At 38.8% G+C, this 16,325-nt stretch overlaps 1 protein-coding gene across 3 annotated transcripts in view; it reads left to right on the forward strand.

Moving 5' to 3' along the window:
• Window positions 1–4,525: 4,525 nt before the first annotated feature.
• Window positions 4,526–16,325, forward strand: part of hspa12a (heat shock protein 12A) — an 82,110-nt gene continuing 70,310 nt past the window's right edge. For all 3 annotated transcript variants that reach the window (XM_026309885.1, XM_026309886.1, XM_026309887.1), the window contains exon 1: window positions 4,526–4,853. In XM_026309885.1, the coding sequence (XP_026165670.1) occupies window positions 4,811–4,853 (43 nt within the window). In that variant the 5' untranslated portion in view covers window positions 4,526–4,810. The remainder of the gene's footprint in view (window positions 4,854–16,325) is intronic.

Consider the following 16,325-nt stretch of genomic DNA (forward strand, 5'->3'; position numbering starts at 1 on the left):
ACAAAACAGGATTTGGGGGAAAAACTATTAGATGTTCAATTTCGATGCCATAGGTCAGAACAAGATCAAGGGTGTGATTGAAACAGTGGGTGGGTTTATTAACATTTTGAATGAAACCAATTGAATCTAATATAGAATTAAATGCAATGCTGAGGCCGTTATTTTCAACATCTACATGAATGTTAAAATCTCCCACTATAATAACTTTATCTGATCTAAGCACTAGATCAGACAGGAAGTCTGGGAATTCAGTTAAAAACTCTGAGTAAGGGACAGGTGGACGGTACACAATGACAAGTAGAACTGGTTTTTGTGTTTTCCAGTTTGGATGTGAGAGACTAAGAGTGAGGCTCTCAAATGAGTTAAAATTGTTCTGAGGATGAAAGTTTAATAATAAGTTTGAGTGGAAGATTGTAGCTACTCCTCCACCTCGACCTGTGCTTCGAGGAACATGATAATTTTTATGACTGAGGGGGGTTGATTCATTCAGACTGACATATTCATCCTGCTGTAACCAGGTTTCAGTAAGATAAAGTAGGTCAATTTGGTGATCAGTTATCAAATCATTTACTAACAGAGATTTAGATGAAAGAGACCTAATATTTAATAGTCCACATTTGACAGTTCTGTTTTTCTGTTCAATAAGAGGAGTGGTCTTAATTTTTATTAAGTTTTTATGAATAACTCCTCTTCTGTTAACTTCTGATTTATATGTTCGAGGGGCAGACACAGTCTCTATGTGGTTTGAGGGGGGCGGCGGCTCTAAGGAAACTGCAGAGAGGCGTTTTAGACTGAGTCTCTGCATCCCGGTCCCCACCCTGGATTGTCAGGCTTTAGGTCCGCTAATAAACTCGGCCAAATTTCTAGAGATGAGAGCTGCACCATTCAAAGTGGGATGGATGCTGTCTCTCGCTACCAGACCGGGTTTAATTTAATTGAATTAATTAATTTTATTTAAGTGTCCTGCACCAGGGTGCCCAGCCCATAATTGCCTATAAGACACTATTATTCAAGATACAAGATGGCTGCACATCATAAATACATCACTGCAAATGAAAATTCAGAGTATCTTTTACAATAGACACACATTACATCAGTCAAACACCTCAATGTGTTTCACTCAGAGGGTAAAGCATTTTGCCTCAGTCTTCAGGCATCTTTAATACATTTGCCTCAACAAAAGATTCAATTTCAAAAAGCCAGTTCAAAATACGGCTGTCCTGTAACTAACACAAATCTGGCTTTTTTAAAGAAACTATTCAAACATATACTTTCTTAAATCAATATACAGAGGACAGACTTGGGCATGGTTTAAATTTATTCATAACAGAACCTAATGCTCTCCCCCTGACTCTGACAATATTTTCCTTCCTTAAGAGAAATTCATAATTTCATCAAAAACAAAGGCAAGATATTCATCAGAATTTGGGTAACTCGAAGATACTGTTCCAAAACAAAACTTATACCTGAGCTTGTTGATATTGTTTAAAATGTATTATTTATGTCTTTTCATGACTGATAGTCTCCATTTTCCACACCATACACGTTTTTTTTTTTTTTGCAAATTATTCTCATTTTGAGCAATCAAAGTAATATCATCAGAATATAACAAAATGTCTACATTTACACCATCAATTGGTACTCTTAGTCCAGCACTCCTTTATTTCTAGTGCTAAACTGTTAACATAGAGTGCAAATAATGTAGGGCAAAGAACACCACCCTGTTTAACCCCACATGGTGTGGAAAACCAAGCAGTTAATAAATCATTTATTTGAACACTGGCCACAGGTCTTTTATAAAATGCTTTGAGAGCATTAGAAAAATGACCACTGAGCAAATTAACTTAGTGTACGTTTGACCCGTAGCTGTCTTACTTCATAAGTTCTTCATAACTTACAGATGATGTTTTGCATGTTTGTATGCAGTTCTCTTTTTATGCCATATGTAGTGCCGCGAGTTCTTCTCAAACAATTAATTTTTAATCAGTCCAGAAGACATTTTCCCAGTACAGTGGAGTCTCCAGGTGCTCTCCGGCAAATCTCAGGCATGGTGCAATGTTTTTTTGGGACAGCAATGGTTCTAGGGACATGGAATGTCACCTCGCTGGGGGATGGGATGTTTTCTCTTCTTGTGCGGGAGGTTGAGCAGCACCGACTAGAAATAGTCAGGTTTACCCTACATATTGCCTCACCTGGTTTATTTAAGTAAACTAAATCAATCAGCCTACAACACTGCTTGTAACTCCACACAACTTGTCCCATTTAAGTCCTATCTTGTCAATTGCATTTGACTCAATTTCAAAAATGTCTCTACCCGTTGTCGTGGTATTTAGACTGCTGAGATCAAGCAGCTCCTCCGTAACGCAAAGGTTATGGTCAACTCCCCGCAAAAAAATTAATAACTGTGCGGTATCTGTGGCGTCTGTGCTCTCATCACATGCAATGTAGTAGAAATCAAAAGCACACGTTTTGTCTGACAGTTGATGTTTTATGTTGGCTTACAAGTCTTCGATTCGCTGCACAACTGTGTTTCTTGATAGGTAAGCTGTCGACTTCTTGACTTTTTTTGGGCACATTATTCCTGCGACTTTAGTGAGGCACTGTTTTATGAATTCACCATCTGAAAAAGCCTTCCCATGCTGGGCAATGAGTTGAGCCACCTCATAGCTAGCTATTTTTTGGCACAGGAAAAATACTGTTGTTGAGCTAGCAAGATAGTTGTCATCTGCTTAACCTTCTGTTCTCGTTCCACACTAGTGTAGGGCATGTAGGTCTGATGTTTGGTTTCGTAGTGTCGTCTTACATTGTACTCCTTCATCACTGCGACACTCTCATTATAAATCATACACACACACTTCCCCTTGACTTCCATAAAGTATTAATTTTCCCACCGTGTGGTGTTGTCATTTTCAGTGCGCTGTGGCAAAATTTTTCTTTCCTTAATTTTGTTTTGTAGAGGAACTGCCTTGATGAACTCAGTAGCTCCACCTAGAGTTAAAACCAAGAAATGCAATACCGCCAGGTTTCATGTGCGGGACATATTCTGGTATATTTTTGGAATTTGCTGCGGGCCAATTAAAAATGGCCCGCGGGCCGTAGTTTGGACACCCCTGGTTTACACTGTATTTGACAACTCACTGTGCTTTTTAATTTTGTAATCAAACAAAAATTTTAAAAACACATGCGAAATGCATCAATTTTTCTTGTAAGAGTTAACTGATTAGATTTTCAATTTCATCACTGACTGAAGAAATATCGTATCTATTCTTTTTCAGCTGGTCAGAATTCATAAGCGATAATATTTCTTTTTCTGTTTCACATCTTGTGTCCTGTTCTTCCCACAGATTACCATGTCTGTGGAAACCTCTGCTGAACACCATGGCATGTTTCCAGTTACAGTAGCCATTAGGCTTAAATGTTGAATCAGAGCTTGGGTTTGCTCCTTTAAATACTTGACACAGATAACAGAATGCGGTGTCAGCTTTGACTCATTATTCTAGCCAGGTTCTGCCATGAAACCATAAGCTCAGAATCATTGCAATTGGACTTTCAGTTTTTAGGTCGAAACATTTTACTACTCATCCAAGTAGCTTCATCAGTATGAGATAAAAGCTGGTATGGAAACTCCAATTTATCCATCAGGTTGGTTTCACTCCACCCCTGGTCCAAATAGGCTCATTAGGTGAGCTATGTAACTGGGACCAGAGTCATTAGATCAACACTCCTGAGTTGGTTTCACTTCACACCTGGATCAAGTTGGGATAGGTCATTCAAAATCTCTAAGCATGCTAGCGTTTTCTTCAGTTTGGCTGATAGCAAAAAAAGCTGATAGCAGTAAAAAGCAGTTGAAATTGGAGGGTAGTGTTAGATGCACAAGAATGTTTATTTGGATCCTCATAAGCTGCTGTATAAAAGTAATTCTGGTTGATGTGATGGTATACTAACTTGAATAGCACACAATGATAAAGCTAGCTTGATTTCAACCATTTTCTTTCAGATTTCTGAAAAATATATAAAACAGCACCTTTGACGTCATTAATGAGCAAAGTAAAGTCAACTTGCACTTGAAGCCCGAGAAAAGTCCAAAATGAACGGGATTTATTATTTTGCAGCAGCACAAACATCTATCCATCCATTTTCTATACCCGCTAATTCCTTAAACAGCATCACGGGGATCGGCTGGAGCCTATCACAGCTCTATTTGGGTGGAAGGGAGGGGTACACGCTGGAGAGGTCACCAGCCCATCACAGCGGCACAAACATATGTCATGGTAATCATTGTAATTATAAAATAAATACAACAATGTGTTGTACATACAAATGTAACAATAAACACAACAATTAATTTGGACGTATCCATTTAGCACAATGATCTATTTAAATGTGACCTTCAAATATGTATAAAACCATGTTCATGTCCATGAGCCGGACAGCACAGCATCCCCACAGCAGCAGCATTCCCAGCCTGGACGGCCGTGATGTGGTGGGAGGGGCGGACAGAGCAGCAGCAGCAGCAGCAGCAGCAGCAGCAGCAGCACAGTCCAGTTTCTAACATCATATCTGCTGAGACTCACTGCCCCCTCCCTACTTCAAAAACCTTCCGACCCCAAATCTCCTTCATGAGCTTTTTAATGCGTGTCCACAAAGCAGAGAGCGCCGAAGCCGAGTGAAGCCGAAGGGGTCACCGAATTAGCAGCGTGTTTCTGTGGATGTTTGTTCTGCTTGGGCCCGGTGTTCCCAGTAAACCAGGAAGATTGCTTGGTGTGGCTGTGTCGGGGAGAAGGCTCGGGAGGAGGCGAAACTGTGGGATATGATGACTGAATACCAAACGGCCACAGATAAGATAATAGCAGGTAAGCTAGCACAGTTTTTGTAGTTTTTTGCAATTAACGCGCGTTCACGCACATGAGACCGAGACTTTTTACGTAGACTGCTGGTACCAGTGTTGCTGCATTACGTTGTAATTCAAAGAAGCTCCAGCACTGCTGCAATGCAGAGATAAAGCAGCGCACTGGCTATCCACGCCTGGTGGTCGCACCGAGCTACATTCAAAGTTCAGGACTCGGTGCGGCTCGGCGTGACTCGGTGCGGCCCAGTCTGCCTCTCCATAACGGCGCAGGGCTTGGTCACGTGACTCGTCCCGCAGGAGTTGTGACTCAATGCAGCAAAAAGTCTGCACCATGTCCTCAGGTAATGCGGTGCCCCTCATCCGCCCAGGCTGCTGTCTGGCCTGGCTAACCTAACGGTGGTGCACAGAGGCGCTGTCACAAATGTGTTTTTGTCTTTCCATAGCTTCCTTTAAGTTTTCCCCGGTATCACTTTCTCGTGTCGCAGTATTCTAACATAGTATTTTGCAGACTAAGCTACCTGTATGGAGTAATACTCAGAGCTCTTGGAAACATTGTTTTTATGATTGTTAGCTTGTCTCAAAGCACAGACATACAGTAATTCCCAATAATTAAACACTGCTACAAATACTAGTCTATACTGTACAACTTAGCAAATACCCAACACAGCAAACAGCGTTCATTTGAACAATGTCTGGACTTTTCTGGTGCTTCACAGTCCACTGCTAAGGGCACAAATGGGCAGTGTATGTTATTCCTGAAAAGTAATAGATGCTTCCACTTGTACCTATGTTTATATGTCCACTGCTAATTTCTATGACTCTACACATCTGGCTTTTTGTAAACAAGTAAGCTGTAATTTTACAATTTGGTTAGTTTGAAGTTCATTCCTTACAATAGACTGTGGGACTAGCATTTGGCAACACTCCAGCATTATGTTATGTATCTGATAGAATGCCACAGAGACTGCAACCTCATGATGTCCTGCTGGGATCATAACTAAATACCAGTCTTTGTGTGACTTGAAGTCCTAAAAATCCAAAGCCAAAGCTGAGAATGAACTGAGGTTGTGAATAGGTTGTGCTTTCTGAGGAGTGCTTGATGTGTTGATGCAGTTGCCTTGAGTGATTGCAATTATTGTCAGGCCACATGAATGCGGCCTCCCTCTGCTGCTCCTCCCAGATGCCAGCTCAAACTGCATTAACCTGGGGCAGGATTTAGGACTAATGATGATTATCAACAACACTCACAGCCAAATGTCACATTATTATTGCGTTTGACATGCAGTTTGATTGATAATTTATTTTCATTTCATTATGACATTTTCAATCGCTTCTCACACTGGGCTGACATCACAAAATCCTGCATGGCCGCACCGCAGTATCTAATGTGATGTACATTGTAACATTTTAAGCATATATACCCATATACTTCTGAGAGACCATAAACTGGCACTAAATCCTGGTTCTAGGTATTTGATAAATGATACAGTAATTGGTTAGCGAGCTGTGTCATCACAAAGCAAGCAAGGAAAATATAAATAAGACAATGAAACAACAGAATGGACAAACACAAGAGTAACCATAGTTTATTTTCTGTATAAATTGGGAGAACAGTTATTAACTTCACCTGACCACTAAACATGTCATTATTATTTTAGTATTAATCTTAATTAAGCTGGTAAATGAATCAATTTTTTGTCAAACGTAATTTTATGACATAATAGATTTGTTAGTCTTAATTTAGTTATAAAGCATTTGTTGACATAGTTTGTCCCATGATTAAGACAAGACAAAGACTAGATTAAACTTCTCACAACAACAGGACTTTGCTACAATATATGAGGTATAACCTCACTGAAAAGTCTGTAGCTAGGGTGACTAACATTTGGCTAAAAGACACATTAGTTTGAAGTGTTGAACATGCACATTTGTGTCATGCACATTTAATAGCAGTCTTAATTTTGTTAATGAAGATGACGACAAAAAATGTTCATTACCGACCTTTTTTTCGATGAAAAGGACTAGTCACTGACAATAGAAACTATGTATGTATGTTTTTTCCTCATTGATGAGATGAGATGGAAATAGAATATTATTTGCCAGATATCTTATATACAAAATAGGCTACATGGTCTGTTGACACTTAAGTCATTAGATTGGATAAGCAACGCATGCCATTAACAGCAAAGCTGCAAGCAGAGGAGAGTTACCTCAGTTGTTTACCTTCAACTCGTTACGAAGAAAATTGCATTTTGACTAAAAGTAATCAGTAATAGTTGAAAAAACATATTGATTAAAACCAAAAAGTTTCAAAATAACTAAAATGTGACTAGTAAGTAACTAGGTTTTAATCTGAAGACTAAGACTAACTCAAAAATAGATGCCAAAACACTGTTTGATAGTAACATTGTGTTGATTTTGATTGGATGTGAATAACTGTGGTCAATGTTCTGTGCTTAAAGAACATTTGTTTGGGAGTACAATTACATGTACAATTTAGTTATTTTGTGACTCATGCCAAGAGCAGGTGCACAGTGGTTGTTGACCGTGTCTGGGTTAGACTTGGAAAAATTCCATTGTTGTAACCTATTAATAAAAATTTTTATTTTTATAATATATGACATTTAATACGGACTGTGTAGCCAGTGGCCCAATAACAGGCACAAAACTGGACAATTGCAATTAAAATAGGAATAAACGATTTAAGTTAACAGAATTTAGCTCAACTGACCTACTGACCTAAACTCACACTTTCCTCCTGGTCCACATGGATTTAACTCTTTATGACCTACCATAGAACAGGTCCACTGAGCATATCTTTACATTTTTGCATTCATGCTCATAACATGATGATGTTATAAATTTATTTTAGATTAGATAATTTTTAGATTATAAACAATAACGGACACACACACACGCACACGCACACACACACACACACACACACACACACACACACACACACACACAGACCACCAACACTACCACACCACATACACACACAATTACAATAATTACTTTATTATTTTTCTCCATCCAAATTAATTACTTTATTAAGTAGTATTAATTAATATAATTTAAATAATATAGAATTTAATAACTTTAACTTAGAATAACTGCTGTAACAATTGAATTTCCTCTTGGGGATTAATAAAGTACTCTTCTTCTATATGGAACAGAGGAAGTGCTGTAACTGGTAGATCAGATCTAGAGCAAAGCATTGTAGTGGTTTTGTTGTATGCACATTTTTATAAGATTTGTGCAAACTTATTTGTGGAAGGAAATGGCGCTCTGGGACATGTCGTTGCATGCTATGAAAGTGTAACTTCTCTGCTTTCATATGCAAAAAGAATTATTGCTCTATTTTATTTGGTTGCAAATAGATAGATAGAATAATAATTCTACAAACATTTAAAAATAGATACCCCAATGAGATCGTGGGTGCTCACATCGGTTTGCTTGTGTGTAATTAAACACATCAAGGGAGATTGCTACAGAGGCGATTGTTATTAGGTTTTGCATCTTTGTGGACAAACTACTTGTGACAAACATCATCAGTATTAACTTTACTTGATTGTCCTTCATTCACTATATTGATCACTATCTTTTCACCTCATCTATAAATGGAATTGCAATTAGATGGTCTGACCTCCACAGAGCCCTGATCTGGGCAGTGTGGAGTCAGTCTGGGATCATATGAAGAGACAGAAACACTGGGACAGTCTGAATGTACAAAAGAACTGCAGCAGCTTCTCCAAGGAGCTGCAAAGTACCAGGAGAAATTATGTGCAGGTCCAACCAGATAGAACTGCTGCTGGTTTAAGGGTAAAGGGAAGTGCTGCAGATCCTGATTAAATTTAGGTTTGGTAACATTTACAGCACTTTGGATGAAGTTCATTCATAAACGAAAAACTATTTATGTCATTTATATTAAAAGTGTATTTTAAGTGCCCTAAAACCTTTGCATAGTATTGTATGGTAGGTCACTCTGTGTTCCAATCTGCCAAAATACCAGAAGGCCTTCAGATTTTTCTGTCAACTGTTAAAAGAATTCAGTCATTGGTGAAAAATATTTGGTTAATGCAACCTCTGGTTGTTGCTATGGCAAAACAACATCCAAACCTTTCTTTTGTGTTTTTAAATGATAAACAGCAAAATGTGATCACTTATGGTAGAGGTCTTTTTCAAAGAGACATTCTACATGGTAATTTTAGGATCATACATAAAATTGAATCATCATCTTTTTAGGTGCCTGTTTCAAATATCCAGTGACCATACATTTTGTTCTATATGTCAGCCATTCAAAGCAGGGTGACTCCTAATTTCATTAACTCTGCAGAGATTATTTCATTTTATTAGTTTACTCACTCCAGTGTAATGTGAAGCTCTTAGCTAAGACAGCACTTTCCTTCTAGCCACCAGTCCTTTTCTGATTATGCATGAATTCTGATACCTCTGGGGACTGCAGTATAACCAGTGCAGTTAAAGCAATTATAAATTTACATTAATTATAACACCACTCAGCTCACTGCTTAACTATAAAGAGCATTTCTTGACGCAGAAAGTATGGGCTGTTCAATGGTTTTGTGAAATCTGTTCAGGGACATTCTCAGACAGAAATCAATCCTCACACAGTCAAATACAGCACTGCTGTAACTACATAAACTACATACAACAGAGTGAATACCTCAGTTCAAAATTATGGGAGAAGGTTGAGTAATCAATGCCAAGCCAAACAGAAACACCTCCCCAAGATGAGTGAAATGACATGTCAGATAGGTAGGTGTATAAATCTAAAATCACCAGCTTATTTTTGTGTGTACGAGCAAATGGAGCTTTGTAAAAATGCTGTTGCAGCATGACCAGATAGGACAGAAACCATTTGTGATTTTGAAATGGAGAAAAAATTGACTGAAACAAGATTCTTCCTGAGAATGTTGAAAATGGCATTGAAACATTTAGCTCTATGGGGGACATTGGATATCCACATAGTTCATGCGTACAGTTGTCTACTGCACAGGACATTTTCCATATTTTGTGCTATACAGTTATTTGGTGATGTGGGTAATTTTCTCATTTTATATATTTGATGAAATTCTGCATTATTTTGTGGTGTGATGGAGGAATAGCTCAATGTAAAACACTTCCATATTTTCACAATGTGCTAAAGGGACTATCAGCAGGTTGTGACTTCAACTATATATATGTATATGTGTATATATATATATATATATGTGTGTGTGTGACTTGTGTGGGCCAGGGAGTAGCACATACCACTTTCACCCACAAATCCCAGGTGTGACGTGGCCCAACACTTCAGTCTGGAAGTCTTGTTTTGGCTTTATACTTTATACTTACCGGATCTCAAATGAAACAGTCACTAAGCCCTTTCAGTTTTGACTTACATCTGATGAACTGTGCACAGAGTGCTAACTTACTCTATATTGTGATTCCTCTTTTATGTTATGTCCCTTAATCAGATGGTTAGAAGATAATAATGGTGTTCAGAGAAACAAGTTTACATCACAGGTTTCAAGATATTAATTTCTCTGACATTTACAACAAACATGCATTATTTAGTGTTAGTGTAGTTTTACTTTTTTTTATTTTGTTGGCAAAGAATGAAGGAGACAGCTAAATTACAGAACTGCTTGACAGTAGGAATGCATATTTAGAAATATTATTATTGTTCATTTTTATTTGAGTTGTATTATTATTCATGTTGATTATTTTTATCTGAAAATGCTATTCTGTATTACATTTGGAAAAGGGGGAAACAAGTGCAAATGTGGTCACAAATGAAGAATGTGAGGAAATGGGAGCAGCCATTTTTAGCATGGTGTCATGTCTCTGACAGGAGCCATGTGGAGGAGGTAGTGATCTGTGGAGGAGTGGAAGTTTGAGTATGGGGGAGGTGCTACTCACATGCCAAACAGATAGGAGCTGGAAAAGAATGGGGGAGGGGATAGTGCTCATTTATAAATATAAACCATTATTAGGAAGTCTGCACTGTGACACATTTGTGAATATTTTAATTTGAGAAATTCTTCCTTTTGGAAACCCAATCAATCTTTTGAACGCTCACTAAAAGTGTAGTGTAAACTATAAGGTTGAAGAGTTCAGTGGCAATCCTCAGTGTCCTGTGGCCTTGAAATGCAGGTGCACAGCTGACTGTGGTCCTGAGGAGCTGCTCCCCCTGTGCTGGGCCATCCTCCTGTTAAGTGGTGGCTTGGTCTCTCCAATGTAGAGGACACAGGACACTCATTTGAAGAGAGTGGTGTACACATTTTGAACAGAGAAGATAGGTGGTAAAAAGATAGGTGAGAGAGCAGTCAGAGAAGCTATCTATGTTCAAGTGGAAAAACCCTCCCTTAATCTTCAGGGGTTGTGGCATCTTCTGATAATGCTGAAATGAACTAAAATTCCTCCGTCAGTTTTGATCGTACAGATAAGAGCAATATATCATTTGAAACTGTAAAGGGTCTAGTTTTATTTGTATACACTCATAATAACAACAAAACACTGTGCTTTTGTAAAATAAAGAAAGCAGACAGGGTGCGCTCTCTGTCTTCTCTGTCTCTGTCATCTTTTTTCACAGACACGTAAATAAAACAACCTGAATCTCAGTGAATACTTGTCTTATAAAAATAAGAAATATATGGCTAGAAAGCTTGAAATGTCTTCTTTTAAATTAAACAATTCAAGTCAAAAACAAATCATCTCTTTTTATGTAATCCGTATGAAAGTAAGGCACGATACAGTTTCTCCTGTCTGATCTCATTATAGGTAATGTGCTTGCCCTCGAGAAATGGCATAAAACGAGCGACGGAGAGTTAACTTTGGAAAAATGCGACTCAAATGACAAAAATTTGCAGTTTGCACACTGCACACAATTGGTGAATCAGAGGGATCATATGAGTCTACCATTAGATCCTAACAATCCTCACCTGAGCTTACTTCCATTGTTCACCTAACGAACCTATTCAGGCCTGGTGTGAAGTGAAACCAACTCAGGAATGTGGGTCTAACAACTCTAAACCTATTTACATAGTTCAGCTAATCAGCCTATGGGACCAGGGGGGGAGTGAAACCAACCTGAAGGATAAATTGGAGGTTCCATACCAGCTTTCTCTGAGACTGATGAAGCTACTTGGATGAGTAGTGAAACGTTACTCCCTAAAACCTAAAAGTCCAGTTGCCATGACATAACCTCTAGATAATTACGCCAAAATGACTTAGCGTTATATATATTTTTTTCTGTTCAACAAGGCTGTTTTTTAAAATTCAATTCAATTTTTTTTTATTCAATTCAATTTTATTTGTATAGCGCCAAATCACAATACACATCATCTCAAGGCACTTTACAAAAACAAAAACCCAACAAATCTTTAAGAGCCACGTTAATGATTTAGATGAAGCAACCACTGATGTAAATTCAGAGAGATCTATGGGAGAGAAGCAGTCTAAACATAACTGAGGTCTTACAGATGATTCAAGAGCTACTGTAGTAGAAGATTGCTTTATTTCAGGTATAGGAAGCATCTGCTGAATTTTATCTCTAATAGTTGTTGACTTTATTTGTGAAGAAACTCATAAAATCATCACTGCTGAGAGCCAAGGGAACACTGGGCGCAACAGAGCTGTGACTTTTTTTCCTCTATTAGTGATGAATAGTATGCAGTTCTGGCTTTACGGAGAGCTTTTTTATGTTAATAGACTGTTTTTCCAGGCTAGATAAAATTCCTCTAAATTTGTGGAACACCACATCCTTTCCAGCCTTCGTGCTTTAAGGTACAAATATGTAAGTTATACCATGGAGCTAATCTCCTCTGATTCACTAACTTCTTTTTCAGAGGGGCCACAGTATCAAGCGTTTCACGCAGTGAGGCTACAGCACTGTCAACAACATAATCAATTTGGTAGGGAGTGGGATTGAGGCAGCTGCCTTCCACTGTGTTGGCACATGGCGTAGATGTAAATCAAGATGGAATCATTTTCTTAAATGTATTAACAGCATTGTCAGATAAACATCTGCTGTAGTTTCTTCCAAATGCTGCATGATCCATCATCTTAAATTCAAAAGTTATTAAAGAATGATCTGACAAAATAGGATTATGGGGAAAAACTATTAAATGTTCAATTTCGATGCCATATGTCAGAACAAGATCAAGGGTGTGATTGAAACAGTGGGTGGGTTTATTAACATTTTGAATGAAACCAATTGAATCTAATATTGAATTAAATGCAGTGCTGAGACTATTATTTTCAACATCTACATGAATGTTAAAATCTCCCACTATAATGACTTTATCTGATCTAAGCACTAAATCAGATATGAAGTCTGGAAATTCAGTTAAAAACTCTGATTAAGGGACAGGTGGATGGTACACAATGACAAGTAGAACTGGTTTTTGTGTTTTCCAGTTTGGATGTGAGAGGCTCAGAGTGAGGCTGTCAAGTGAGTTATAATTGCTCTGAGGATGAAAGTTTAATAATAAGTTTGAGTGGAAGATTGCAGCTACTCCTCCACCTCGACCTGTGCTTCGAGGAACATGACAATTTTTGTGACTGAGGGGGTTGATTCATTCAGACTGACATATTCATCCTGCTGTAACCAGGTTTCAGTAAGACAGAGTAAGTCAATTTGGTGGTCAGTTATCAAATCATTTACTAACAGATTTAGATGAAAGAGACCTAATATTTAATAATCCACATCTGACTGTTCTCTTTTTCTGTTTGATTTATATGTTCGAGGGGCAAACACAATCTCTATGTGGTTTGAGGGGGGTAATGGCTCTAAGGAAACTGCAAAAGGGCGTTTTAGACTGAGTCTCTGCGTCTCGGTCCCCACTCTGGATTGTCAAACTTTAGGTTGGCTAATAAACTTCTAGAGATGAGAGCCGCACCATCCAAAGTGGGATGGATGCCGTCTCTCGCTACCAGACCAGGTTTTCCCCAGAAAGTGGCCCAATTGTCTATGAAGCCCACATCGTTTGCTGGACACCACCTAGACAGCCAGCGACGGAACGACGACATGCGGCTAAACATGTCATCGCTGGTCAGATTGGGGAGGGGTCCAAAGAAAACTACGGAGTCCGACATTAATTTGGCAAAGTTAATTTGGCAAACCGACTCAACATTATTTTCAGTGACCTCCGATTGGCGTAATCTGGTGTCATTGCTGCCGACGTGAATAACAATTTTTCCATATTTCCGATTAGCCTTAGCCAGCAGCTTCAGATTTGACTCGATGTCGCCCGCTCTGGCCCCAGGAATACATTTGACTATGGTCGCTGGTGTCTCTAGCTTCACATTTCTGACTATGGAATCGCCAATTATCAGAGTCGGTTTCTTAGCGGGGAAAATCTATTGGAAACGTGAACAGGCAGGTGATGAGCCGTGGCCTTCTGCTTAGGTGTATGTTTCCGTTGGACCGTCACCCAGGCTAATTCTCCGGGCTGCTCCGGAGCTGCCCTTGGACCGCTAACAGACCCTGAGCCTGAGCTCGGTGGCTCCACACCTGCTAATGGGGCTAAGCTTGTTGCTTTTGTTCAAAGATGCAGAGCCGCGCTTCCAAATCAGTGATCCTCACCTCCAAAGCTAGCAGAACCTTGCACTTATTACAGGTATCATTATCACTAAAGGAGGCAGAGGAAAAACTAAACATGTGGCACATCGAGCAGGAAAGAGAGAGAGAAGGAGACGCCATGTTACTAGCTAAGCTAACTGGTAGGCTAATAAGCGCTAAGTCCGGGAATAGCAATAAATACTGGTCAAAATAGAAAGAAACAGACTGGAATGTAGTCCTGGCCTCACTGAAACAACATTGCATGGCAGACTGTGTTACTGAGTACATCAGCTTCTGTGTGGATAACACCATCTGCACCAGGACAGTGTGCTGCTTTCCGAGTTGCACGCCCTGGAAAACTAGTGACTTAACCCTCTGGGGTCTGAGGGGGTTTTGGGTGCTAAGTCCGGGAATACCGGTCAAAATAGAAAGATACTTGACTAGTACCAGAATGTGTAGCGGTTAATGAATTGTTTAGAAAGTTTAGTTAGTTTTTAGGTATGTTAGACTAAAGCTAGTCTATTGCTAATCTGTAGACGAACTATACAACACACACAGCACAACACGCTTGCAATAGGAAGTGATTCACTTACTTGGAAACAGTTCCATCAGATATTTGTATAAGAGCGACTTATTTTCTGGAAGGCATGGTACTCGAACTACAGTAACTATACTATATGTGCACAGTAAGTTTGGGGGGGGGGGGTTCCTTAAAAAAAAGATACCTGTTAACGTTCATTGAAATTACCACTAACTTGTACATGGCATTTATGATCAATGGGGACAACAACAACAACATGAGATGTTTTTCCACATTGTGTCATCAATTAATTTTGTCAAGCATTTTTTAAGTAAATTACATATATATGCTGTTGTTCAAATATGGACAAGCATTTATGTGCACTGTTACTCCTGTTTAAAAAGATTTACACAACTGTGAGAAATGACAAAAAGTAACCCATTGAATATTTAATGGTGATGCTAAGGGTGCAGCGAAAACATCTGGGGGCAGTTAAATTTTGTGCTGTTCCACTTAAATAAAACGTTGTAGGCGCACCAGGAAAACCAATGCAAAAAGTTGGACTGAGCTGAATTGTAGTACTAATCTTGTGTTCATGCATTTGTGGTGCATCCACAGACACTGCATATGAGCAGCTAGTGTAGTTTTAAGTAAGTTGCAATTTAAACTTTAGGACATCCACTGAGGTGTGGTAGAATGATGGTGATGCCGATTATGTTAAAAAATGCAATAATCAACCCGATTATTTAGTCAAATGATCAATCTGGCGATCTCTGGTAGGTAGTAAAACTTCTTAAAGGACCTGGTCCAGTTCTGTGTTACGAGAACTTTTTTTTTTTTTTTTTTTTCCCCCAGCCCCGTATTGCTATGGTGGTACAGGCACTCACACTATCTACATAGCCAGCGTACTCTGCCCTGTAATGTCTTGTAATGAAAAATATTTTCCATTGTTTCTGTTTTCATGGCCTTTCTTTATTTTCTATTTCTTATTATATATAGTATTATCCTTGGTTATTTTCTCTTGTATCCTGATAGTAAAAAGTTTCATAGAATAGAAATGTGTATTTCAGATTTCCGAAACAAAGGGCATCGTAAGTTTTACAGTATATAGTATTATCAGGATGGATACAGATACTGTGAAAACAGGTTTAGACTCGACTTTGCCAAGACTAAGGAGCAGTCTGCTCAGTAAGTTCCTGTGTTCCAGACAAAAATTCAAGGCAAGGACAAAGTGAAACATCAGTATATCCATTCAATTCATTTCAGTTTTATTTGTATAGCGCCAAATCACAATACAATCATCTCAAGGCACTTTACAAAAAAACCCCCAAAAGACCCCCCAACAAATCCCTTATGAGCAGCACTTGGCGACAGTGGAGAGGAAAAAC

The sequence above is a fragment of the Mastacembelus armatus genome, chromosome 15 (genome assembly GCF_900324485.2).
Source record: "Mastacembelus armatus chromosome 15, fMasArm1.2, whole genome shotgun sequence".
NCBI lineage: Eukaryota > Metazoa > Chordata > Actinopteri > Synbranchiformes > Mastacembelidae > Mastacembelus > Mastacembelus armatus.